We start from the raw sequence: 25579 nt of genomic DNA, 5'->3' as shown, positions 1-25579 counted from the left end.
CATAAGTGATTGACTCCCTGCCTGCCTTCCGAGGCTGACGTTGGAACAGATTGAGTCGGACGAGGTATGGCCCAAGTCATGACAGTTCAAGCTGATTTCAGCAGATGATGTAGAGCTTGAGTTGCACGGTACATAAGTGTCGCCCTGACACAGTATGTGCAGAACGCTGCAGTCTCAGGTTATAGAATATTGAAAAATCGTGGTCAATCAAGGTGAGAAGCAGTAGGATGTGACATCCTTCATACAGACGCTATACGCCCATCTTACGCATTTGTAAGCCGGTCAGAGACAGAAAAGCCATCTGTCAGACAGGAATCGTACAGACATCAAAGTTACAGGAGGTAGGTCCCAAGGTTGTTATTGCAGTATCGCTGACCCGATTGTCAAACCTCACGAAGGTCGCTTTACTGACCATCTAACAAGAAAGATACGATCCAATCGCCACTTTACTGACTATGCAAAAAGAGACCCGACCCCATTGTGACCACCTACTGCCAAAGCAGCACCGTGCTGAGCGGACGGAAGCCTGTTCGATCTATTGACCACCTGCAAACGCTAGCAATTCTCAGGCCTCTTCGCCTCACTCTTCGATTCGACCAGGTATTCTTCGCTCTCGGAACACACAGCAGTCAATCTTCCCTTCGTGCTGCTTCGAGGCAGGTGCTTGATGCCGCACAGTAGAGCAAAAGGTAGTTCCTGTGCAATCACGATGACGCGTGTCCCCTAGTCTAGTGCGTCCTCTTCCCATTTTACCAGTGAATCTTTGGCCAATGCAGTCTGGGCTTCAGTGACTTCCCTGCTGGTCGTCTGCACTTCCATTTCGACCTGGATCAGGTGCCTCCACAGGGACGCCTGGGTGTTGTCCAGCCATTGCGTGCTGATACTCTGCGCTCGCGAGCTCGGTCCCACTTGGTTCATGCTCTCATAGAGATCCCATATCCTTGTCCAGAGGCCTGCAAGGGTCTGCAAGGCTTGAACCCACCAGCGGACGGCCTTGTATAGCCCTTCGGTGTGAGCGTAGAGGCGGCGTTGCTCTTCCAGTAGCTTCTCGCCGAGTTCAAGATTGGCGCGGCTACGCGCAATCCGGCGACCACGGCGGCGGAGATATTTCTCCGTGACCAGAAATTCTTCTCCTTTGTTCCCTCTCTCTTTGTCTGCTCGAGCGTCGAAATTGGTCTCCCCGGCGACAACCTCTTCCGCGTACTGTCTAGTTCGCCGGATTTCGCCGGAGAGACGTGCAACGTGACTCTGGTATGTTCTGAGAGAGCCTCTGGCAGCGGAGAGGAGATTTCGAGCGGCCGTGACGTTGGTCTGTAGTTTGCCAAGGTGACTGGCGCGATCGAGATCATCAAGGGTATTGAGCAGGTGATTGAGCGGGTCGGGCTCGGCTTCAAGCTGAGGGTATCGCCCTGGCTCTGGCGCAGGCTTGGACGCGGCTTTCTCTTGAGTCGCTAAGGAGTCGAGACGAGGCTTTGGCTTTGGCTTCGACGTGGACTTGCTCAACTTGCGCTTCAACGGCGCGAAGGCGGGCAGATGCTCACGCCTTGAATTCTCCTTGTGTTTCGACGATGCGGATCCGGCGTCGCGGTGGGGCGGTGGGTTTGACTTCCCCTTGTGCTGAGGCGGCGCGGACACGGACCCGGGCACTGGCTCAGGCTGAGACTGAGACCTTGATGAGACCCTGCGCTTCAGTGGTACGGACTGTGACTTGGACTTGGTCTCTCGGTCAGAGAGGCGACCGTGACTATGCTGAGCGCCGGCCTGGTCGCGTTTCTGGCGCTTCGCCGAGGAATAAGGCGACATGACTATTGATCTTGTTTCAGGAGAGCGTCAGTAGCACCAGACCACTGCTAGCTGTGGCGCTCAGCGCTCAAGAGCTGAGGGAGATTGAATCACGCAGCGGGACATGGAAATTTTCACCCTTCCGCTTGAGTGACAAAGACCTGTCCGCCGGAAGGTGCAACAGCGAGGACTGACCGCCTCGAAGATGGTACATGGTACGAGCTAGAGCACAGAGGCTGAGTCGATCTTCTCCCTTGAGAGATGGTCCCGTTCCGGTGATCTTTGGGGACGTTTAGGAAGTCCCCGATGCGAACTCGGAATGTTTGCTGTCTGCAGAGAAGACAGCCCGGAGCCTCTGAGGATCGACGCTCTTGCGGCCTGGTTGCAGTAGCCACACTCGGCCACATCTCTTCGTCCTTTGGCTCTGTGTGGTAAGCGAAGCAATGTGAAAGGGCAAGGTGGTCGGAGTCGGATCGCATCTGTCTTTCGTGAGTGCTTTACTGGTCCTGTTGCGATCCCAGCTGTGAGCATCGAGTGGCAAACACAAAGGACAAGGATCGGATTAAAATGTTGCTTCATGTTCTCGAGGGTACGGTCGACCCATCAGATGATATCCATTGTAGCTTTCCTACGTCCAGCAATTCCCAGCCCCGTTCACGAGATCCAGGAGGGAGATGTTGCCTGTCAAGTTGCAGAGTAAAGAAATTGGCGGTGTCGTCGAGAACCAAACCCGAACCATGTGCCTTCCCGAATACCTAGCCAGAAGGAATTGTTACATTGTCGACGTGCTGAAGTAGTAATTGCTCCACAGATACTCGTAATCCTCAATGATGCCTCCCACCAGGTCCAACAAGGGCTTGCCTTTCAAGGACTCCGCGGCGCCATGGATCCATCCCTTGGTGACGTTCTCGTAGAAGGCGCCTCGCATGCCCCACCAGGCTAGATTCCAGCCGCGTTTCTTCAGCTCTTCGCGTTCCAGGGCGGACAAGCCATTTCGTGCGCCACCCGGGACCCTCGCAGCCAGGTCACGCTTCGCCAGCTGGCGGGCAAGGTACTCGATCGAGACACCTACCAACCAGGGCGTCCAATGCCGCTTCCACTTGCTGCCTTCGTAACCATAGGTCCGAGCCAGGCGTTGCATCAGCAGGGTATAAATCAGTGGACGCAAGGTATACAGCACTTCGGCAGCTTGGCCCCGCATCGTGGTCAGCCGATGAAGGAGTTGTTTGGCGGGCTTCACGTCGTCGGCTGTCAAGACATGATTAAGAAGATAAGCTGACACAGATTCTGGCGAGGGCAGGGTAGGCAGCGTGAGGCCTGTTCGGGGCATGCTGTACGGTTCATTAACAGACAAGGACGATGGCGCTTGTTTGCCGGAATCCGAGAGCGGCGGAGTTGGGACTCCAGCGTCTCCAAGGACATTCTTCACGTCGAAGTTGTCGGGCGTATACTCTTCCTCGACAAACTCCTCCTCCTGCTGTTCGGGACTCGTGGGCGCAAAGTCTTCTCGGAGCGGCATCGGTGGTGTCAGCGTCGGACGCAGGTTTGTCAGGCGCATCAACAGTAGACGGCATATGGCCTTGAACGACTCGAGCAGGACCACCACGCGCCATCGTGTTTTCTCTCCGCCACGCCGTCTGGCAATCATTTCCCATAGCAGTTCGGTATATTGTGCAATCTTCAGCACGGTGGCAATCTTGTTGTACAATGAGGAAGAAGAGGTCCAGAATGTAGTGTAACGAGCATGAAGGGAAGGTTTTGGTTTTTGCAGCTTCATATTCTTGGCCTTGAGCACGGTCGGCGACAGCGCCAGGATGACGGCGCGGTTCTTGAGGATATGATCATGGTAGATGGATAGCAGCTGCACGAAGGTGTGGACGGATTCCGAGGCCAGCTCGGTGTCGTGCAGCCTCGCGCCGGGCAGGAGGTATGTCAACGAGCGCAGACTGCTCTCGATGGTCGAGACCGACGACGAGTTCGAAGCGACATAGTTGGAGTATGTGGAGGGCAGGTTGACGGCTGCTTTGGTCAGCTCGGCCGAGGCGCTGGACAGGCAGTGGATGGTCGTGTGCACGCCGCGGCGGATGGAGGAAGCCGCCGTGGAGGCCATGATCCGGCCAGGCGGTGTCGTGGGAGAAGGCAATGGCAATGGGACGGCACTGGCTTCTTTCAGGCTACATCCAGCAATGGGTGATAAGCGATGGGCGATGGGCGATGGGCGATGGGCGATGGGCGACGGGGTGAGGAGTGACGGATCGCCAGCGACATCGTCGATAGGGCGCGTCCTCTGATTGGCTGCGCCGTCCGTCTCAGATTCCAGCCTCGGCATCTTCCTGCGCGGATCGCGATGAAGCAGATACGAGCTGCAGAGGACAGTGTATAGAAAACGTCCAACCTCTCAGCCCCGCCACAATATCTCCTGGACCGTAGCAATACTTCTCAAGCCCAGCACAGACCCTACGAGTTACGCTCCTACCCAGTACAGATGACAGATTGGATGGCGCTAAGGGCAAAAGAGCTGTAGCCTTTTCTGGTAAATGGTCGGCGGCAACTCTTCAGTAGCTCACTTTCTCGCGAACCTCTGCTCACAGCTCCCTTCCCTTCCCTTCCTCGCCGACGGGGATTTCCCATCTTGGCCATCTTCCCATCGTGCCATCGCCCATCTTCCCGTCTTCCAACTTCTTCCCGCCCCTGCATGAGCTGAGACAAGGCTGCCGCATCGCAGACCGAATGAGGCTGGCTTACCGACCCAACCATGCCAATCTGCACAAGTCGACTTACTCGCCTCGGACCTAGTCTCACTCGTTCGAGGCGTTTGTCTCGCCAACACTGCTGTTCGTCCCACTACCTAGATACACTGCAACTTGACAAAGTTTGGCGGAGCGATAACTGGAAATACTGGGTACACAGTTAGGGCGCCCTACCGTTCTGAGTGACTGCGAGCCCAGTCCAGGCTGTGCGGCGACGGATGGGCCCAAACAACTCTACTTTTGCCTTGAGTATTGACTGGCGTGGTCGATGCCGCTTGCACGAAACTTCCCGACAACCTTTCCGCCGTACTTGTACCTACTCGACAATAGTCTCTCGGCGGGACAAGAACGCAAAACTCTATTACCGACCACAACCCGCTACTTAGCCAGGCAATAATAACTAAATGCCTCCCGCACGGGGATCCAAGCGTAGCAGCAGCAGCGGTGGTCCCTGGACCTCGACTCGCGTCCTCAATTCATCATCGCCGATCGTCGGCGCCGACATCCACGCCTTTCTCATCGCCGCTGTCTCGCGCTGGAATGTCGCCAGTGACTCGTACACGGAAGCGGAGAAGCGCTTGCTGATCGATAGTCTGCCTCTGGCGTATCGCAAGTACGAGCTCGACCACGAGGGCCGGCTGAAGTGCCCGCTTCCCACCGAATTTGTGCTCGACGACCCCTACCTCAAGGCCGCGACACAGCGATTCAAGAACGACATTGCCGAGGGCTACTACGAGAAGACGTGGCAGAACCAGGCCAGGAGAGCCATGCACGATCGGCGCGACGGCAAGTTTGATGCATTCCTTCAGGAGCAAGCGGAGGAGACCTTTGGCGAACCACGCCTCGATGGAGACAACGTCGCCGACGGCTCGGGTGATGCGGACCTGGAGTCAAGCGATGGCGAATGGAGAGCAAACCCGGCCAAGGCAAAGCACATCGGGCACGGCGAGCACGCAATAGAACAACCTCAGGTGTTGCGGCAGAAGCGAAAGATCTGATCCGGATACGTGCGCCATTATGTCTTCGCGGTTGGCGAAGATACCTTAGGCCACGGGCGAACCACGCCTCGAAGGAGACAATGTCGCTGAGGGCCCAGTTGTTGGCCGCCCCTGGCTCTCTTTCCTGGCGGTTGTTTCGCTACGGCTGCTGTCCTGGCGGTTTTTTCGCTACGGCTGCTGCACTGACGAGGTATCGACGACACAAGCTCAAAAGTCGTCGAAAGGCTGTGTTTTCTGTACACAATACCACACCGGCCTACTTATTGTAGGTAGACGAGCAAGCCAGATCAACACTACACCGGCGTAAATCCTGCAGGTGGACGAGCAAGCCAGATCAATACTACACCAGCCTACTCAATATAAGTAGACGAGCAAACGAGATCAACAATACCCACTGACTCCTTGCTCCGTGGTAATCTAAGGATGGCCAACACGTCAGTCCCGGGCACCAGCTCAAGCGATAGATGGAACTGAAGACCTGCAGAAGAAACCCGCTCCGACAAGTTCAAGCCATCGGAGAGGACAGACAGGACAGGGTTCGGTCCGTAGCAGAGGTTCGAGGGAACCAACCGTCAACTTTCGTGCCTGTCGTGCCTGTGCTTGACGGAGGACCATCCGTTCAAGGGGGAGGAGAGGGGGGGGGGGGGGGGGGCGCTGCGAATACCGCATAGTGTACTCCGTACGGAGTACTATTATGCAAGTCAGTCCAGAATGGAAAATGGGTGGATTCGGTCCCAGGCTCAATGGAGCAAAGCACGCCCTTGATTTGTTTGTTTGACTTTGTCTCCTACAGTAGTACTCCGTACTCCGTACTCGTACTTTTCTCCTGCGGCTCTCCGCCGTCAGCGACTAACTACAGTAACTGGTCGGGTTGCACGGGACGCCCCTGTAACGTTGGAACCTAACCATGGCCCCGTGAGCGACACGTACTGACTACCTCGTACACGCAACTGGCACTTGACAGGATGTCCACAGGGGAAGCCGATGGCATGTCGACGGACAACCCTTTTCCCAAGAGGGGGGACGGTGGACGCCCACAGCTGCCTTGCCTGCGTGCCTGCCTGCCCATCCATGGATACCCACGATACCCCAGTCGTTGAACGCAGTGTCAAGTGGAGAGAGTTTTGAATTGCTACGGACCGTTCTCGGCGGGCGAGTGTTTGCTCTCGATCTCATGCAAGATTACAAGTAGGCAAAAGTTAAATCCCGCCGAGGAATGCCCAAGCTGTTTGGGCCGTTTTCGGAGTTCCAATCCTCTGATTTGATGCTCAAGATGAGGCTGTTGCGGAAGCGGAATATCGGTCCCCCACAGTTCTCAGTTTGCACTGACCCTTGGCCGTACAGGGGTGGAAGGTTTCCATGTGGCACCGAATCGGACGGCATCCCGCAGACGCGATGGGGTCGCTCTGGGTGCCACATTCCCACAGTGGACGGAAGAGGGTTCGGATGAGGAACTATCACAGTTCGATGCAGAAGATTATTATTTCAAAGTTCGGGGCGCTGACCACCCAGAACCGTGAAGCGTCCAAGAAAGGGGAAATAGTTTGTTTGAAGCTCCTGTCATCGTCGATAACTGCTGCCCGTTGACCGCGATTCTCCGCGACGGTCATGCTAGGTGTGCGATAGGGACGGATCGTCGGATAAGGGCCTGCGCCGAAGGAGGAAAATTTCTGGCGACTCCGAGCACAAGGCTGTTCCATTGTTCCAGTCTCGAACTTCGGCCTCTCCCTGGCGAACGAACTAAAGTGGGAAGCGAGAGGCACCAGGTCGGAAGAAGCCCAGTCTAGCCGGTTGTGGTACTTTTCTGGTGTGCTCGCCTGGAAATCCTTTCTGTCCTCGTCCGGGTGCGCTGCTGTCTGCCATCCCTTCGGGGCCTTCGGGGTGAATTCGAGTCGTACTTGGCCATCCTTGACTTGCCTGACCGACTCTTGCAGTACCCAGTACCCCCTATGTCACAGCCACCAGGCGGTACGAGACCGGACCGGGTGGCGCTGACTGGTGGGATTCCAGAAGACCCGACAGCGCGGTCCAATCGTGAATCCCACGGCACATCGGTTGCCAGTTGGGCAGACGAAAAGTGACAGGACGCCCCCAGGCTGTTGGCGATTGGATCCAACAGGATTCAGCAAGAGCGGCGCCCAAGACCAAAGCTAAAATGGACGAACAACTGGCCCGCTGGGAGACCAATGCAGTTAGTCGGGCACGGGCAGCCCATGGGGCGTGTCCCACCCAGACGACAGGGGGGTGCTGTCCAAGCCCGGTCCCAGGGGCCGGGTTTGCCAACCAAGTCGACTCCAACCACCGGGTTTTGCACTGATGCTTTCCGAGCAGAGCATCACGATTCCTGTCCACCCGCCTTTGCACGTCGTGATTTCGCGGCCTCAGTTATTGGTAGCCACCGAGCTCAATCATGTTCGTCGAGCGATCCGAGGTTCGAAAGCAATCCAGGAGTGGTTCGTGTCAGTCGCGTTGCCGAAATGCAAGCCTGCAACACCTGTTCCCAACGGAGCGATGAAACAAAGACATTCAGCGTCCTCGGCGTTTCCAGGGCCGATACGTTGACCGGGGAATCCTGGTCTCGGTCCACGTAGTGACGCTTTGCATGCGGGAGATGGTCGGCACCTGACCTGCTGCCAGTCTACCTACCACAGGATCTCCTGGCGGTCCGACGCGAGCTTACGGGAGTAAATGCCTCTGTCGACCTGTGTTTGCTCTGTTCGTGCGCGGCCTATTTGCAGATTCTAGCTTTGTGCGTTGTCATGCCCAACGGCAACGGGGGAGATATCTCAGTGCCTGCGCCCCCGGCGTGCGCGGTCACAAGGTTCGAGGAGTCGCAGCTGCAGCACCGTGCAGTGCAAGGCAGCCAACAACGAGCAGCCTGGGTGCGATCACTCGATCATGATCGTCCAGGCGGGGGAGGATTTCTCGACGAGGGCATGATTAATCCTGCTTGTTGTTGCGAGCGCCAAAGTGCGGTCAACTCACCGCTCCACGGCCTCACCGCCTCGGCTCAGAGCCAGCCGTGCGTGATGCTCGACGACGCCCAACACTGACATCCTGGATGTGAGCTATCGCCGTGCCATGCGGACGTAAACGTGACGTAGCTTTAGACGCATGTTCCAACTCGTGAGTTTCGAGACTGCGCGTGTTTGTGTGACACGTCCACCCGGTGGGCCTCGTTCCACGAATCCACCGACCGTGTGTTGAGACCAGCCCATGTACGGTACTGTGTATGCAATCCATTCGTCATGCACTCCGGGGAAAGTTGACTCGGTTTGTCACACGGCAGGTTCCAGTCTGCGCTCGACGGGGGCTGTTCTAGCGTGCAGGAGTGACTGATCGGGCGCATGTTTGACAGGTCCCTCGCATCCGCCGTCCGTGGCACAGTGCCTGAAAGCCAAGGGCAGCCGCGCTTGAGCCAATGATGGAGACGTGTGGATTCAGTCGCTGACTACCCAGGGCTAGCGGTTAGTATTAGAGCCTGCGCCCGCGCGAGAGAGAGAGAGAGAGGTTTCTGACCAAGACGACGACTCGTCCGCGGGCTGCATACCGGTGTGTCTGAACAGCAGCCAGCTCTCCGCGGGGCGCGGATGGCGGTGGCAGAGAAATCGTCGTTCCAGGGCTCTATATCATGTCAAGCCATCTCAAGCCAGCACAAGCCATGGCCCGCCGTGCTGGTGCTCCGCTATTCTTCTCTGCGCCCTAGTGGGATCCGAAAAAGACTTTTAGGTGACTTTGGGCCGCCTCCCCGGCTGACCTAAGGGTTGGTGGGCAGCGACTGGCGTGACCGGGCTTTGCATCGCTGTGATGATTATTGACAGTGACCGTGGCATGGCGGTTTCGGGGCCTGCGCAACAGGGTGCCAGCGCCGTGATAAGACTTTTGGACGAGGGGGAGAGCGACCGGCTATGTATCCTTCGCGTGACAACCTGCTGCTCCCTACGCCCGCGTCCGCCACTGTTGTTGACCGTCACCTCAACTCGTCACCGTCAGGAGCTGCCACCGCTGCACGAGCTCGACCAGGATACACCTGTTGGCCCGGCAGAGCGGCGGGGGCTTGGACGCTCGGCCAGTGGAGGACGTGAGAAGAGAGGAAGGTCTGAGGCACTCGCTGATTGGGATCTGGAGTTGCTGGACCAGCCGCCAGCGAGAGCCATCTGCGACTCGTCCGAGTACGCAGTAAGTCCTCGTAGCACACCGTCAACAGTAATGACTATCTGGGTTTAGGCTTCTGCCACCAACGGTGGTCTGGACGAACCTCCCAACAACATCTTGGGAACCCATCTCCTACTACGCTCCTTCGAGGCACTTAGGCATTAGTTCGCATATGTGGTGGGCTGTGGCCACCGTCTCCTGCAAAGGGCGTTTGACGCCATGATGCCTCGTCGACTCGCAGTAGCGCAGCCTAGTGACCTTTGCTGCTCCAGCGCGGTGCAAGCCTCTTCCTTGAACACCAGACTGGGACGCTGGTCGCTGACCCCTTCTGGATCTTATGCAGGCATCCACCGTTAGCGTGAGCCCATGGTCGTAATTGGAGCGCGAGGAACGGGTCCCTGTCCACTTTTCCCCCGTCCCGCCCAGCCCCAACGATAGAGGGACGATGATATCAGCTGCTCTGTTCTTAGCACAGGCGCGAGGGCCGGAAGTAAATCGTGCAGAGCGCCAGCAGCCGCGGCGGGCGGCAGAGACATTGGTCGTGGGCGAGCGAGGCGAAGTCCCCTGGTCCAGGACCAAGCTTCTCGATTGTTTGCGCTGCCTCCCCTGCCTGCCACTCCCGCTGCCACAAGCACGACGCCGAGAAGGGATGTGGACGGTCGGTTGCTAGTGCTCAGGGCCCTTTCCACTCTCTGCCCACTTCTGCCCGTCGGATCGATCTGTGGGAAGCAGACAATTAAAGGACGACCGCTCCCGGACGGGCCCGCCTCTTGACCGCTGCTTTCAAACTGGAGTTCGTCTCGGTATATATCCTCGGGGCTGCTGGGTGAACAATGCTCTTCGTGTCGAGATTATTGCCAGCCGACCTACAGGCATTGTGGTGCCGGCACTTTCCAAACCCATTCGACCGTGGAAGCTATTGCCTACTACATACATAACCACCCCGGCTGCGCGTTCCCGAACCCCCATCGGCTGGGAGTCTATTGTCTAGAAACACCGGCGCCTCGCTCTGGTCTCGCCAAAGAACCAACCCGCCCCGTACGCTGAAGCGAGGACGCTCCTGGTATTAGTACCCAACGCCACCCTCACTTGTGCTCGCTTTCTCAGCCTGATCCCACACGCCGGCCCGACTGCTTCTGTGCCTGTGTCCTTCGTTGCATTGTATGGCAGCACCCAGTGACCTTCGCCACCCGCTCCCCCACCACTGCTCTCTCACCGACGACTTGTTCCAGCCCTCACCGTGGATATCTCGTCGCTGCTCAAGCCGAACGACGAGGACGACGGCCAGTCGACGAGCTCTCCCGCCTCGGTATCTCGGTCAGAGTCGGTGCCGTCGAGCGTGGCCACCAGCGTGGCTCCTCTGCCACCCCCCCAGCCGCGGTCGGCTGTGCCGGCAAAGCGACTGTCTTCGAGCCTGGACCACCCCCTCCAGTCCCCGGCGAAGAAGCAGTCCAAGTGGTCGCCCGAGGAAGATGCCAAAATCATCCAGCTCCGCCAGGATGGTATGAAATGGGAGGACATCAGCAAGCACCTGCCCGGCCGCAGTGCCATTAGCTGTAGGCTGCATTATCAGAATTACCTGGAGCGCCGGAGCGAGTGGGACGAGGACCGTAAAAATAAGCTTGCCAGGTTGTACGAGAGGTATGTTGAGAAACGTCGCACCAGATTGTCGTCGGGGGGATCTCGACATGTCAAGATCTCTTGTACCACGATTCCCACCTGCCCTGTCATAATTTCTCCGAGTTGATGGTTTCACTAGCTGACTGATCTCCCTGCACATCAAGGTTTCGAGCGGACATGTGGGCACGCGTTGCCGAAGAGATGGCCATGCCGTGGCGAGCCGTCGAGGCCATGCATTGGCAGATGGGCGAGCATGAGATGGCGAAGCGGGCTGGTGTGACGCCCTTCTCCCTCGCCAACCCGACGAGCGGCCTCGAGTCTGCTGCAATGCCGCCCCGACCACCCCTGCGGCACGTGGGACCGCCGCCACGCGCCTTGCGACGAGAGTCGATGCCTCCCGAGACGAGCTTGCAAGGCCCTCAGCAGCTGCCCTCGCTCGCGGAATTGACAGCTGGACTTCCCGCATTTTCTGCACCACCTTACCACACCTCAGATCCCTTTCACCACCTGTACAACCACCCACGAGGCCGGAATGCTCCTTTTCGGTAACGAATTGTTTTGGCGGGTTTGTCTTTGAGCGAAGCGTGTTTCAATAAACCGAGTACACAGTGAGGCGAAACGATTCCGGGTTTTGATGATGAGCTCTGTGCTGTTGACTGGGACATCCGGGACTTGAGGCCAGCAGAAAGACGCTGTAATATAGTGATATTGATACCCAGCACCTCCTACTTCCGGACCGGCCACCGGCGTAAGGAGATAATGTGATTCAGTGACGATCCTGACTCTTTGAAAACAAGGTGGTGGGAGCAGCCGTCACACAGCGCCGGTCGTGCTTGAACCTTTGAGCAACCGTCCCGGTCGTCTCAGCAAATCTCGGTTGGAGCAGTGCGAAGGGAGAGACCTGCGATGGTTCAGTCCTGCCGGGTGATGATGACCCACCAATTGTCGCGATCGTATCCTTCCTTGACCACTTTCCCCCCCGCCGCGATGACATCTTGCTGCAGTTCACCCTCGCGGTACAAGTGATAATATCGCTGGTAAGTTGTGGGTGTCGGCGAGCAGGTGCCATCAAGCGGCCCTTGGGAGCCATGCTTCGCCGTGGGTTGCGTGTTGTGCCCTTGCTTGAGAACCCAGGGCACAAGCACATCCTGTTCGTCGCCGTGATCCCATCCTCTACGACTGTCCTTTTGTTCCAGTGCCCAGACAAAGATCAACGCCTGGCCGCCACCACTGCCCGGCACACTCGACTTCGCCGGTGGCTTCAGAGTTTTCAGGATTTCCCTGATGGCCTGGACTCTCCGCGCGCTGTTGGAAAGGTGGTGTATCACGGCAACGGATATGGCAAAGTCGAACGAATCGTTCGGATGAGGGAGGCTGAGGATGTCGGCCACCACGACGCTGTGCGGTTCGTGCTGGCGAGCGATCTGGATCAGGGCATTCGACCTTTCGAGGCTGTCAGTAACGCAGCGAAGGGGTAGGTACCGCGGCCTTCAGGTACCTGTCCGAGGCGATGATGAAGATGTCCTTGTTCACAGCCAGGTATTTCCCATTTCCGCACCCGATGTCAAGGCCGGCCGAGCCAGCGGGCAGATTGCGCAAGAATTCATCCACAACGGGCCACGGCTGTCGCACTCGTCAATCCCGTACTGGATAAACCATCTTTAGTCCCCCCCAGCGACGCACCTTGTATCGGGTCGAGGAGAAGTGACTGGCAATGTCTTCGTAGACCTCGTGCACATGCCTTTTTTCGTATTCTAGCTCTGTGTTTGCGCTGGTCTCGGCCATGGCGTCCCGTTCGCGTAACGATGTCGCAGAGCATCGATCCTCACGCAGAAGTGTTTAATGGCTTACGAGTGGCTGAAACCACCGTTGAACGGGGCAGAGAAGTTGCTGTTGCGCAGGACGAGAATCATCGCAACTCTGCGCCGTGCTTCGCAGGTGGTTCGGAAGACTGTAGACGTTCCAAGGGCGCACTTCGATCTCGATCTGCTAGCCGAGAAGCGGCCCAGATCCGAAGACGAATCTGTGCGGTGCACCAATTGGTGTCTCTACACTGGCTGGAACGATCGCACGGGGCACAATCTCATCGTTGGCCGCACGGTTTACACGGAGTAGACGTAAATGCGAGGCGCAAATCTTTAGAAGTCACGAACAATATGGCTGTTTCACGCTCAACGTATTCGGCGTCTCTATCCAATAATACGGTCCACATGATCATTGTCTTGCTTTCATGTACAGGCATCTGCGAGTATATAAACCTCTTCGTGGTCATCTCGCTCTTCGAAACAAGTCAACATCGAGGATCGTGCATGTAGATTCGTTCACTCTTTCTGTACGCAAAACATCTCAAATAACGCCCACAGCCTCTCCCCTGGGCAAGGCCTGTGGTCCACCCTCAAAAGACGCAAACATGGTGGTGAGACCCGAGCTACGGATCATCAACGCCAGGACAATCGCAAGTAGAGGTATCTGTACGACGTTAGTCCCGGAGCGGATGAGAAGGGTAGAGGAGGAAACATACCCAGAAGAAGAACAATTTCCGATCCCGGCTGAGTTCGACTCTCTCAAATGGATTGCTGACAGGAGCAGCGACTCTGAGGGAGGCTGAGTGTGATTTAGACCCCTCACCTTGTGATTGTTGCTCGAAATGGAGATCGGCTGCAGCGTCGGCAGCTGCTTGTAGCGTGGAAGACTTCTTGATGCTCCAGTCTTCGTCGGTTTCGACCCTTTCTTCAGGATAAAGATCCCCGTAAGCGGGAGGCGATGAAGGCGCAGGGGACGAGCTCCCTGTCAAAGTCTCCCACCACCCCTCCCGCTGACTTGGTTGTTGACGAACACTTGGACGCTGGGGGAAAAGGGCGCTTACCCGGCGAACCATGGGATAGGCCTGGTAGTCCTGCAGCGCAGCCAGGGGTCCGTTCAGCGTGGCAAGGCTGGGCATGACCGACTGCGCGCTCTCGTTGAATTGTTGCAATTGCGCAACCAGATGATCCCGCCATGCGAGCATGAACGCCGATGGTGCCACCGCTGGTGCCGGATTAGACGTATTCTTTGACGAGTACTTGGATCCTTGTGAGACGCTTGGCTGCATACTACCTCTCCGCGATTGTGGGACGCTAACCGTTGGCAGCCGGCCAGTGTGCGACCGAGAAAGGTCAGGCTCTTCTGAAGAAGCCCTTGTTGGCGTCTCGTCATCAAGGCTGTCGGAGTCGTCCATGTCGTCAGTATCCGTAGCGGGGTATTGATTAGAGGCATTTTCCCAGAACGAGCGAAGAGAAGACGAGCTCCGGCTATGCAGTCTCAGAGGTGTCCCTCCAGCACTCCGCGATCGATACTGGTCAACCCTGGTCATCGTTGCTTGATACGCTAGTAAGGACGTCGCGAGGTCTGCAGGAATAAATTGGCGGATGCTGCGAGCCTGGTGGTTGGCACCAGCCAAGCGAAGCCGGTGAATTACATGCGTATGGCCGTTCATTGCGGCGTGGTGCATCGGCGTGTGACCATTATTGTCGACCATGTTGGGATCGGCTCCTCTGGATAACAGACCGGCGACAAATCGGGTGAGCCCCAGTGACGAGGCCAGGTGCAATAGCGTGAGCCCAGACGGACGTTGTAGCTCCAATCTGGGCGCTCTAAACCGTCTTTGGTCGTCCATGTGCTCTAGGAATTGCAACATCATACCCTCCAGCTCGAGCGAATCCATTGATGCTCCGCCTGCGTGGCGCTGATGTCCACCGCCCATGCCATAGTTGCCGTGTCCGAGCCACATCGAATGAGACTGCCCTTGAAGTAGCTGCTGGGCTGCAGAATAAGGATCGTCAGTCGGATGCTGCAGTTGTTTGCCTAGGGTTCGTAGCGCTAAGCGGAACATCTCCAACTCGCGGTCATCGACGTAAGTGAACAGTGACGGCCTAGTTTGGGATTGTTGTGGCACCGTAGAATATTGAGGATGGTCGTGCTTAAACAAAACAGGGACCACCCCCGGCTGCAAGGCTGGAGGAGCAATGCAATTTAAACATTTTTCTCCCCAGAACGTCGTGGTCGTAGCTTCGGTATCGCCAAACATAACCTCAAGGCCTTGATAGAAGCCATTCCCGAGAAGGGTGACTTCAGTGCCTCCTGTCACGGATCCTTCTGCAGGAACTAACTTGTGTATCAGCGGTGGCGGCCGCCGCGTCGGATGACCCAGAAGCTGATTGTTGACTGCTTGGCCAAACGCAGCATCTGCTGCACCGAAGCTGTTCCTCGCAGAGCCCGGGCTTCCAGGCCTGCTCGGCTGCCGAGATGGCGGTGCTGATATCATCACTTGTCGCGACATATTGTCGTGGCTGACTGAGCGATTGATATTGGCAGCAAAGGAAGGGTCCACACCGTTTGGCGTCGGAGGACTATTGCCATACGGAGCTGTACGTGCCGCGGGAGGCATCGCGAAGGGACGATCGTGGGGACCCATATAAGACGTCATATTAGGAGCGTATGGAGATGAAGCAGCGGTATTAGGTAGTGTAGAGGGCGGTGGATGTGGGTGCGACGTGTCGAGCCGAGTCATTGTCAGTCCAGAAGGCAATTTTCCAGAACCACTCTGTTTCCGTCGCTTGATTGAAGGACCCGCAGGACCACTTGGCGACGCAGGCCTAGAAAGGTTACGCGGCGTGAAGTTCGAAGCAGTCTGAGGCGGCACGGCCGAGGGAATTGCGAATGGAGTGTTGGCCGAAGGCATTGAGAAGGTGGGATTGAAATTATGCTGCAGTGCTTGCAGGTCGGTCATGGAGTAAGATTGCCTTGACATTTTTGAATTGACGGCCGGCGCTTGAGGCTGGTGCTCATGTTCGTTGGTTGAAAAGACCCCAGCACCTGGCAATTGCTGTCCTGGAGTCGGTAAAGGTGCTGGCTGGTTCGGAACCGCCGAGGGAGGGTTGTGAGTTTTGTGGTCGTCGGTGATCATGATGGGATTTGTCAATGCCTGCGCGATGACCTTGTCGTGGCAGTCCTTGATGGTAAATATCACTTGAAATCCCATTTTCTCGTTCTGGTGCCGACAGTAGCAGGCGATGCGCATTGGGAGCTCCACCTGAACTGCCCCGGGAGGCGTAGACGACGCATTCTGGCCCTCTTGGTTGCTGGTGTCTCGAGGAACTTCTACCCATTCCTTGACCTCGTTGGTGTTGAATACAACCACCCTTCTCTCTTCGTCTTTCTGGAAGAGCTCTTCTTCTTCCGGCTTCTTCTGCTTCTTCCGGGAAGCCCTTTTCCTCTCACGCTGTATGCAGCCAGGACAAATTTGGACCTCACCACCATTCAGGGGTTTGTCCTCGTCGTCTCTCGACGAGTCAGACTCCATCGAAGAAGCAGGGCTGGGTCGAGTATATGGGCCCAGCTCTTCACCCCTCGCGCGCGCCAACGCGCGCTGCAATTTCGCCTTGTCCTGCATCGCACTCGTACACACCAAAGCTGTATGCAGCTCCAAGATCTCGGGTGATCGGGCAACCTCTGGCTTGGCTAGGAATTTCGGTTTGGAGACCGTATGCCTCGGTAACCTCAACTTCCTGACGCCGGTTGGAAGGAACGAAAGCGTCATCTTGATGGGTATTTGCGTCTCGACGCGCGACTTGAGCGATGTAGGATGCACCGTCAACGTAGGCGAACCCTCTGACGAGTTGATTGTCGATGGCGGAGAGGAGATGTCTTTGGTGAAAGTGGAGGGAGTTGTGCTTGACTCCGGGTCGAAGGTGAATGCGGCGGTGGAGAATTGCAAGTTGGGCGAAAAGGTCGCATTGCCGGGGGAATCGCCGTTCATGGTGATGTGATTGAAAGTCTCCTCCAGTCCGGATGACGGAGAGTGCTTGGTCCAAGGCGACTGACCCTGAGTAGCTGGAAGCATAGCATTCAAAGGGGACGCTTCTCTTGATCCAGCAAAGAAGAAGTGCGGTTGCCCAGTGGGTGCTCGTGTACCCGATTGCTGTTTTCCATAACCCGAGAAATTCGTCGATCTGCCAAAGGGCTGATTTACGAGCGGGGTCTTGGTGTTGGGCACTTTGTTCATCGTCTCGAGCCCACTCGGTGTACTGGCAGCCGTCTCAAAGTCAAAGGCAGAGGCCATCTGCTGGTTGCTAACCTCGAAATCCTGGTCCATACCAGCCATCGAAGTGTCCCCAAAGAACTGCTCGTTTGCTGGGATCGAAAACCCATTTATTCCACTTCCCCAAGAGCCTTGAACGGTGTCATGTGCAGGAGGAGAGGCTGTCGAAGCAGCCGACATATTCCGTTCGTCCTCCGCAGGTGAATCAGACGATGTGCTGCTGGAGCCGGATGCAGACCCCCGCGAGCCACGCATAAATGCGCCATCGTGGGAAGGCGGGCTAAAGGATTCGGATTCGCGTTTTATTGTGAGATCATTCGGATTCAGGAAGCCTGCAGAGAGACCTGTCTGGTCGACATCAGGAGCAGGCGTTCCCAAGAAGGCATCGAAGTCTTGCCCAGCGAATGACGGGGTCTGTCCCAAGCCAGTCTGGAAAAGATACATGTCCTCATCGTGAGCCGTCGCCATGTTGCCGCCCGTGTTCTGAACTTGGAGGCCTGGAATTTGTCCGTCACCGCAACACCCCTACGCCATCTCTTGCACCACTCGGCGGTTAGCCAGCACGGTAAGATGCAGCGTGCGTCGTCTGCAGCCGGGAGACCTGGTCGCGTCGACGAGGTAGTCTGCGCGGAGCTTGGGCTGGAGAGGCTGCCAAAAGATTCCGACTCGACCAGTTTCGCAGTGCTGGTTTGTGGGATGTGTGGTGTGGCTGGGCGGGGAGGCGCGCACCGATCACGTCCTTGATGATGCTGCCAGGACTCAGCGATAAATGCGCTGTCAGGTTAGCATGTACTGAGTAGCGGAGCAGTAAATCAACCGAAACGTACGCAGCTAAGCTGGTAGGACCTCAAGGTGGTCGGTGATGAAAGAACACAGTTGTTACGCAGTAATGATTAGTGAATTTGGCTATCCTTAGAACGGAACTCGATCAAACTTGCGGAGAGGCGGAGTTATCTGTGGGCGCGCCGAGGACCCTCCGGGCAAGGGCGCAGAGGGAATTTGCGCCTATCACGCCCAACCACCAACTGACTCGGGAGGGCATACAGTAACTACTGGGTACACCTAAGCTGCACTGCTCCTGACCGCTGCTTAAGTGCACCGCTTTAGCGAGCCTCAAGATATCGCCTGCATCCATCTTTTGCACGAACACAGCGTGACCGTGTCCCGCGCAGAATGATGCCCTTGGCCGCCATTGTGCTGTGAGGACGCAGTCGTCGATCGTCTCGCTACTCATTCCAGTTCGCTCCGACTCCGTTTCTTCACTTACATACAACAGGCGTCATATTGCAGCGGCTGCACTCGCGGAGCAAGGGTCTCGCGAAATTCCACTATTTCACCATTTCAATTAGCAAACGAACACACCCGAGCGTGGCAAAAGGAAGCTCGGCGCAGACACAATACGAAGTACTTCAAGAAGGTGTCACACTTTCCACGGAACATATCAACATCGGCCTCGAGGGTCCTTGGGCATCGATACTTCCTGTCACATTGTGTTTCAGGCGGCGTAGCTGATGTTTGCCAGTTCGCCTGGCCTCTATCGACGTTCCCATGCAATTCCTTCGAGCGTTTCCAATTCTCGAGATACCTCCCCATCGGGTCTCTGGCAAAGACCCAAATTGCCCCATACGTTTGCTTGCGCCTTTCTTATCAGTGTACCAGCCTCTTACAGCTTGTCCGTTCTCCCGCAGCCGTTGCGCAATCCCGTATTCCACGCATCCACTCTTTTGCATATTTCGATACGGGTGGCACGACGCCCCGGGTGAGCTCTCGCCCTGTGCCGCCTCCAATCAATGAAGCCAACCGTGGACACATGGCGCTTTTCCCCCTCTTAGACAACCAGGCCCGTTCGAGCGAGGAGTGAATACTAGCAGAGCCAAAACTACGTTGAAAGGAACACAAGAAAGCTTTTACGGTCTCCGTCGAGCCTTTCACTAGAGCCTCATCCCTTGAAAATTTTCCACTTGTTGCAGTCTGAAGGGAACGGCGCATGCCTCTCTCAAGACACCGGTGCTTCTGGCCACATCAGGGCACCACTCTTCCCAGAATCCACGGGCAAGATCTGTCCAGTCAGGTTGCCCGCGAAGTTTTCGCTAGCAAGGAACAAACAAGCTCTTGCAACAGCTTCCAATGGGACCGCCTGCTTCAAGGCCACGGTTGCTTGAGCCTCACGCCACAAGGTGATTGGGTCGTCGTCGCATTCCTTTGAGAATTGCTTTGTCGCAACGGGCCCCGGGGCAATGGCGTTGATACGACATCGTGGATGGATGTTGACTGCGTCGCGGGCAAGAGACTTGACCAGCCCATACTGAATCGCCGATTTGGAGGCTGCGTATGCGGCGCAGTCTGCCACGCCAAACGTGCCTGCCTCGCTCCCAAAAACAATGGCCGAGATATTGCGACTTTGAGGTGTCGCGTGGCTCTGGATGCCTCGGAGCCAAGCGCGACACGTCAAGAAAGTGCCGTCGAGGTTGACGTTCAAGATCCTCTGCCACTCCTTCAGCGGCATGTCGACAAGAGAATGGTGCTGGCAGTAGGACAAATCCACCCCGGCTGCCAACACGCAGGTCGTGATCACGCCATATCTTTCTCTGGCTGATTCCAGCGCGCTCTCCAGGGAGGCCTCGTCTGTAATGTCGGCCTGATGTGTCTGAAGCCGTTCATGCTCAAAGGGCTCTCGTGGGCGCACGAGGTCAAATGCTGACACATATGCTCCGGCCGCCAGGAATGCTCTAACCAGCACGGTCCCAATGGCGCCAGAGGATCCCGTGATCAATACGTGAGTGCCGTCCAGGCCTAAACCGACGTCAAACGACGCTTCGGCCATCAGGAGAAATCGACGATCGCAAGTAAGAAGCAGGGACAAGTTTGAACTCTCTCGCTAAATGACATGGCAAACTCTGTTGGTGTTGGTGCAAAACTAACGGCCACTTATTGATAAACATGGCCGGTGCCGATACGTACCCCTCTCGACAGGGCACGCTAACTAACTGCTCTCCACTGGCCCGCTCAACTCGATCCAGTTTACCGTGCACTGTCGTCTGAAAGCTCTCGAAAAGAACTCTTTAAAGTTCGTGCTGGGCGGCGGTCATCCTCGTACAACCGTGTCTTCGCCAAGTCTGCCTCAGAGACAACCCTACCACCGACCATGGCGGAATCCAAGAAATTCGACCTTGTGTACCGTGGCACCTATGGCCATGACCTATTGGGAAACGTCTGTTTCGTGGTCGGGAGAGGACTCGACCCTCTTCTCCAGCGCTATTTGTTGAAGAATTCACCTCTACCGAAAGTCGCCTCAGCTCTCGGCCTGCGTGCTTCAGTCCCGGCCGTCACTGGCGGCGTTCCCCTCGCGTCAACGGGCCTGACACCATTCCAGACGGTCATATGGTGCATGTCGATCGGCTCGGCGGCGAAACAGATCTTCTGGAAATTCGTCGTCGCCAGAGAGCCCATCTATCCCAGTACGGCGTTCGCAATCAGCTTCTTCAACACGTTCCTCAACACCTTGAATACGCTGGCGTATAGCGCGTCGGGGAGCAACCCGACCTACTTTCCGCCCTGGAGTGTCTACGTCGGAACGGCGCTGTACATCACGGGCATCCTGACCGAAACCATCTCGGAACTCCAGCGAAAGAGCTTCAAAAGTGACCCCAAGAATGACGGCAAGATCTACACCGGAGGACTCTGGTCCCTCGTCCGCCACGTGTCCTACACGGGCTATTCGCTGTGGCGGGCTGGTTTTGCCATGGCAGCGGGCGGTCCTCTGTGGGGGACGTTTGTCGGGCTGTTCTTTCTGAGGGATTTCGGTACGAGGGCCATCCCCGTCTTGGATGAGTACATGGGGAAGAAATACGGCGAGCAGTGGACGCAGGTCAAGCAGAAGGTGCCCTACGCCTTAATCCCTGGAATCTGGTAGAGAGGAGAGAGAGAGAGTGCATTATCTGGTGCGTGCTCAGGATTTGCGTTCAGCGAGCGGGAGTTGCCACAATTCGATCTTGATAGTTTCCATACTCCATACTCCGTAGACTGAGCGACTGTCGAAAATAGCCTGAATCTTCCCGCTCACACGGGCGCGCCAGTTGTCTTGTAGAGGAAATAGCACAGGGTCTTTTTTCCTGACTAGATACGTAGTATATGCTTGAGATTCCGCGACGAACCCCAGCCGCCCAGCCACTGTGTATTTCGAAGAGCAGCTCCAGAGGCAGGGCCACGTCTGGCGAAACTACAGTACTACGGTACTCTGTACCAAAGTCCTAAGTTGGCTCGATCCCCGATCGATCAGCGTCTCGCAACCGGCCTGTGCTGTACTCTGTACTCCGTCCATGTTTCGTGATACCATTATATTTCATGAGTTCGTTCGTATACTCCGTACAGGGGTACAGGGTACATCTGATATTAGAAAACAATAAAAATTTTCCACAACCCACCCCTCTAATCAAGGCACGCCTTACGGATCTTAGACCGTCCTGGCGGATGGGCCAGATCGAGTGCTCCGGCCGACCGACTCCTCGCTCTCGTCGTAGCTGGGCAGGCCGTCTTTGTTCCTGATGACCTCCTCTCTCCTGCTGCCGCCCACCTCCTCCTCGCCCCTGCTCCTCGCCCTTCTGATCTCGAACCCGATCACGAAGAACAGGTAGAGCAAGACCATGGTCGCGGCAATAACGCCATAGGCGATCTTCACTTTGGTGGATGTCGCATCCGTCTGGAATGGACTGAACGACGCCAGTCGGATGCCTAGGCCGCCGTTGATGATGGCAAGCGCGATGAGACCACGCCCGAGCCAGAGGTGGACGTGGCCTGGTGCTGTTCGGCCGGGCGGCTTGGTGGGCTTGCCGCTGTCCACGTTCTGGGCGCGTTTCTTGTAGATGGAATGATGGATGGCTCCGAACTAGTGTTGGGCGTGTGTTAGCATTGAAACGGAAACGCGTTAGAGGACGACACATCCTAGGTCTGGGAACTTACGATGGGTTGGAAGAAGGCCAACGCCAGGATGGCAAGGCCGAGTTTCGGGTGAGGGTCGCTCCAGACGTCGGAATACGGGTCCAGCTGTTGAGCGAGCCAGATGCCCATCCCAGCGGCGACCACGTAGATGACATAGCTGAGGATCTGGCCGACGGCGTGGATCTTGAGCACGATCGGGTTCTTCAGGTTGAGGCGGAGCAGGATGGCCAGGGACGGGATGAACATGACCCAGACGACGGATGCCAGGACAGCATGAGCGATCAGGATCCGCGTTGCCTTGTCGAATTGGGCAGGGTCCGTAAAGAGAGCGCCCTGCGTGACGCCGTTGGAGGACGAGTCGTCGCTGCTGCCGTTGTCGTCCGAGTCGTCACAGTCGCTCGCCCAGGGCGGGCAGCCGTCGCGATCATTGTTGCCGCCCCACCATCCGTAGCCGAACTGCGCGTGAGCGGATGTTGCCAGCAAGGCTGCGGTGTACAAAACGAGTGTGATGCTTCTTGCCATGGTTGATGGTTGCCCGTGAATTTTGATAGTCGTGATCAAGACACAATGCTGTTCAACACAGAGGCGAGGGCAGGAGAAGGAGAAGGCGTGAAAGGGGTTCCAGAGGCCATAGTCCGTACTTCACCCTGTGTCAAATGTCCGCGATCAACACCAGGGGGGGCTGGCGAAAGGATCAGGCTGCGTGTCTGTACCGCAGTCTACGGAACACAAAGCTGGGGCAACACGCCAACGCCAACAGCCTCCGACCCAGAAATAGGAGCAGCGTCCCCCGGCCACAAATCAGCGTTGGGCATGTGCGGGCGATGAAGCTTCGGGCTTCTTGGGGCCGCGTAACTGTGCCTGGATGGCGTCGCGTGATTGGCGGATGTGCCTGTGGCAGTGTCTTGCCTGAAACCCGCTGACCAATGTCGTCGCTCTGACGGGCTCAGCAGTCCGATGCTCCGACCTCCATTAACTACTGTTTATCGACATTTATTTTCCACAACTGCTGCGAGTTCAGCACTCGACGACGTCGGAGGATCTTACAAATTAACCATCGAGAACACAAACCGGTGATTATCGGGATGACGTGTGTCACGGTAGATATCTGACCTGTTCGTCTCAGAATGTCTCTCTGGCATAGAAGCCAATGTGCGAGATTGTTCGAGGATGGGCACGTATGAGAAGAGCGGTGCAGACGAGCGTCCAACTTCACATTGCTGTGTCAAAAGCGACGAGCTGTGCTGCCTCCTTAAGCAGAGCACCGGGATCGAGGTCTTTTTAGTGGAAATTGGCGCAAGTATCTGGCCAGCGTCAATCTCCCCCGCGCCTTGTTCGTTGATGCGCCGCAATACGTGCTGGCCGCAGTGAATGAATGAAACTTTTCCCTCGCAAGCGAAGCCGTGTTTGCCTCAGCCAACCCTTGCCCCTACGGTCTGCTCTGTTCACGTGTGATCTGATCCACCCCGACGAGATTCCTGGCAATCTTTCTTTACTCGTCTCCAGCAAGTCCCTTCATGGCTGAGACCATTTCGGGCTTCTTCCACCGTCAACTGATTCAAAAAGACCTTTCGCCAACCACATATGGTACACCCGGGATGTTGAGCCATCGCTGATTGGGGAAATTGAAAAACTTGGCGCAAATTGTCGTCATTTGCTTGAATGCGTGCCGTCATGTCATCAGGATGCTCGCTGCGAGATGTCTCACGCTGACAATCCATGGGGACCATATTTTTGCGTGAGTTGGAAGAGAAAGGAAAAGGGCTAGTTGCTTCGTCAAGGCTGCTCTTGCACGCTCCCTAGTTGGGGCAAGCGGACTGCAAGTGCCCCGGTTGCTTGCCTGCGTCATTGAGTCAGCAAGTGCTGCATTCGAACGGGTCGGGATTCTCACATTTGTAGCAGATGCGCTCAGAGGTGGGCTCGGATGGGCAATCTCGAGAGAGATGACCTTGTTCGCCGCAGTTCTGCAGAAGGAGTCAGTATGAGGGGCGTTATCTTTCAGGGAAAATGACCCACATAGCACTTCTGGACCCGACCCTGCGTGCAGTCACTGGCTTAATGTCAGCGGAATGAAATCTTGTGTTGCGATCGTCGTACTTACCGTGACATGTGACCAATTCCCCCACAGGACTGGTTCACGAATGTCAGCCTCGCTCGAAATGCACACAAGAGAAGACTCACGTAGCATGTCTGCCCGCCGCCGCCACGGTTGTAGCTCCCGCCGCCAAAGCCAGAGTTGCCGCCGCTCGTACAGTCCCTGCAGAGTATTAGCGAATATCTCACAATACAGGTTCTGAGCATTTGCCGACCGTGCTATGTGGCCCTGGCCGCCGCAGCGATAGCATTCTCGACCGGCTCCGCCACCGTAGGAATTACCACCGCCGTAGGCATTTCCACCAGCAGCGCGATAGGTGTTGCCGCCAGCGCTGCCCCACCCGGCGCTCGAGTCTCCGACAGGAGCAGCCTGAGGACAGTCGCGAGCAAAGTGACCTTCATTCCCACCTACGCACAATGAGGATATGTTTTCTTCGAGTTTCGTTCACAAATTTGACTGACACTTGTAGCATGACTTTGGCTTGGGAGGTGCTGAGCAATCTTTGCTGAGGTGGCCTTCGGCTAAGGGATGTAAGTACGCGACATTTCTGTCATCGAAATGTGCAATGTACCTCCGCAATTGTAGCTGCAGAATGTCAGTGAAAATGAGAACGTCAAAAAGAAGGGTCCTCAAAAGAATCGGCTCACCAAGTTGGATTTCCCTTCTTGGGGCAGTCTCGGGCCTGGTGCGAAGAATCGCCACAGTTGTAACAGCCTCTGTCCATTTTGTGGATTGGTATTCTTTCGTCTCTAGGCGATCAACTGGGATTCATCGGTCAGTGACTTGCGAAAAGAGACAGGGTGTTGAGCAAGGGTATGACGGTACATACCAGACGGACAAGTTAGGGAGATAATAAGGAATTGAGACCTTCACGACCAGGGAATTTGCGCAGTGAGTGCTTCGTTGAAATTGTAAAATAATGGAGCAGCTGAACCTGCGCAGAGGGATGGGAATAGCTAGCGCGGATTGGCAGAACGGGCGGAACAATTATTCGCCGAGGTGGGCATTCACTGACGTCATTGTTGAAGTTGGCGAGATTTTACTCGTACTTGTAGTGATCGTACAGCTACTCCGCAAACTCGGTATGAATTCTCGAATCCGCATTCTGAAAACCTTTCGCTATTTTGTGCCCACCTTCCAGCTACGAGGTACTGCGAACTAC

At 56.3% G+C, this 25579-nt stretch overlaps 10 protein-coding genes across 10 annotated transcripts; 3 read left to right on the top strand and 7 right to left on the bottom strand.

The window, feature by feature from the left end:
• Positions 1-723: 723 nt before the first annotated feature.
• Positions 724-1803, bottom strand: G647_03451 (uncharacterized protein; the record flags this gene model as incomplete). The annotated part of the gene is made up of 1 exon (XM_008727796.1): positions 724-1803. One exon carries the CDS (start codon positions 1801-1803, stop codon positions 724-726), a length of 1080 nt encoding a protein of 359 aa, XP_008726018.1.
• A 751-nt stretch (positions 1804-2554) lies between these two features.
• On the bottom strand, positions 2555-4111 carry G647_03450 (uncharacterized protein; the record flags this gene model as incomplete). Its single annotated transcript, XM_008727795.1, has 1 exon — positions 2555-4111. One exon carries the CDS (start codon positions 4109-4111, stop codon positions 2555-2557), a length of 1557 nt encoding a protein of 518 aa, XP_008726017.1.
• Positions 4112-4936: 825 nt separating this feature from the next.
• On the top strand, positions 4937-5530 carry G647_03449 (uncharacterized protein; the record flags this gene model as incomplete). Its single annotated transcript, XM_008727794.1, has 1 exon — positions 4937-5530. One exon carries the CDS (start codon positions 4937-4939, stop codon positions 5528-5530), a length of 594 nt encoding a protein of 197 aa, XP_008726016.1.
• A 5318-nt stretch (positions 5531-10848) lies between these two features.
• Positions 10849-11854, top strand: G647_03448 (uncharacterized protein; the record flags this gene model as incomplete). Its single annotated transcript, XM_008727793.1, has 3 exons — positions 10849-10861; positions 10918-11326; positions 11470-11854. The coding sequence occupies 3 exons, from the start codon at positions 10849-10851 to the stop codon at positions 11852-11854; spliced, it is 807 nt and encodes a 268-aa protein (XP_008726015.1).
• A 362-nt stretch (positions 11855-12216) lies between these two features.
• Positions 12217-13090, bottom strand: G647_03447 (uncharacterized protein; the record flags this gene model as incomplete). Its single annotated transcript, XM_008727792.1, has 3 exons — positions 12217-12748; positions 12804-12928; positions 12989-13090. 3 exons carry the CDS (start codon positions 13088-13090, stop codon positions 12217-12219), a joined length of 759 nt encoding a protein of 252 aa, XP_008726014.1.
• A 694-nt stretch (positions 13091-13784) lies between these two features.
• G647_03446 (uncharacterized protein) lies at positions 13785-17852 on the bottom strand (the record flags this gene model as incomplete). The annotated part of the gene is made up of 1 exon (XM_008727791.1): positions 13785-17852. The coding sequence occupies one exon, from the start codon at positions 17850-17852 to the stop codon at positions 13785-13787; it is 4068 nt and encodes a 1355-aa protein (XP_008726013.1).
• Positions 17853-19380: 1528 nt separating this feature from the next.
• G647_03445 (uncharacterized protein) lies at positions 19381-20208 on the bottom strand (the record flags this gene model as incomplete). The annotated part of the gene is made up of 1 exon (XM_008727790.1): positions 19381-20208. The coding sequence occupies one exon, from the start codon at positions 20206-20208 to the stop codon at positions 19381-19383; it is 828 nt and encodes a 275-aa protein (XP_008726012.1).
• Positions 20209-20529: 321 nt separating this feature from the next.
• G647_03444 (uncharacterized protein) lies at positions 20530-21297 on the top strand (the record flags this gene model as incomplete). The annotated part of the gene is made up of 1 exon (XM_008727789.1): positions 20530-21297. The coding sequence occupies one exon, from the start codon at positions 20530-20532 to the stop codon at positions 21295-21297; it is 768 nt and encodes a 255-aa protein (XP_008726011.1).
• Positions 21298-21837: 540 nt separating this feature from the next.
• On the bottom strand, positions 21838-22844 carry G647_03443 (uncharacterized protein; the record flags this gene model as incomplete). The annotated part of the gene is made up of 2 exons (XM_008727788.1): positions 21838-22269; positions 22344-22844. The coding sequence occupies 2 exons, from the start codon at positions 22842-22844 to the stop codon at positions 21838-21840; spliced, it is 933 nt and encodes a 310-aa protein (XP_008726010.1).
• Positions 22845-24121: 1277 nt separating this feature from the next.
• G647_03442 (uncharacterized protein) lies at positions 24122-25141 on the bottom strand (the record flags this gene model as incomplete). Its single annotated transcript, XM_008727787.1, has 9 exons — positions 24122-24162; positions 24214-24286; positions 24339-24372; positions 24424-24452; positions 24504-24579; positions 24632-24824; positions 24879-24938; positions 24989-25002; positions 25065-25141. 9 exons carry the CDS (start codon positions 25139-25141, stop codon positions 24122-24124), a joined length of 597 nt encoding a protein of 198 aa, XP_008726009.1.
• Between the last annotated feature and the right edge of the window lie 438 nt (positions 25142-25579).

This window comes from Cladophialophora carrionii (genome assembly GCF_000365165.1).
Source record: "Cladophialophora carrionii CBS 160.54 unplaced genomic scaffold supercont1.3, whole genome shotgun sequence".
NCBI lineage: Eukaryota > Fungi > Ascomycota > Eurotiomycetes > Chaetothyriales > Herpotrichiellaceae > Cladophialophora > Cladophialophora carrionii.
This window is presented reverse-complemented; position numbering and strand designations above follow the sequence as displayed.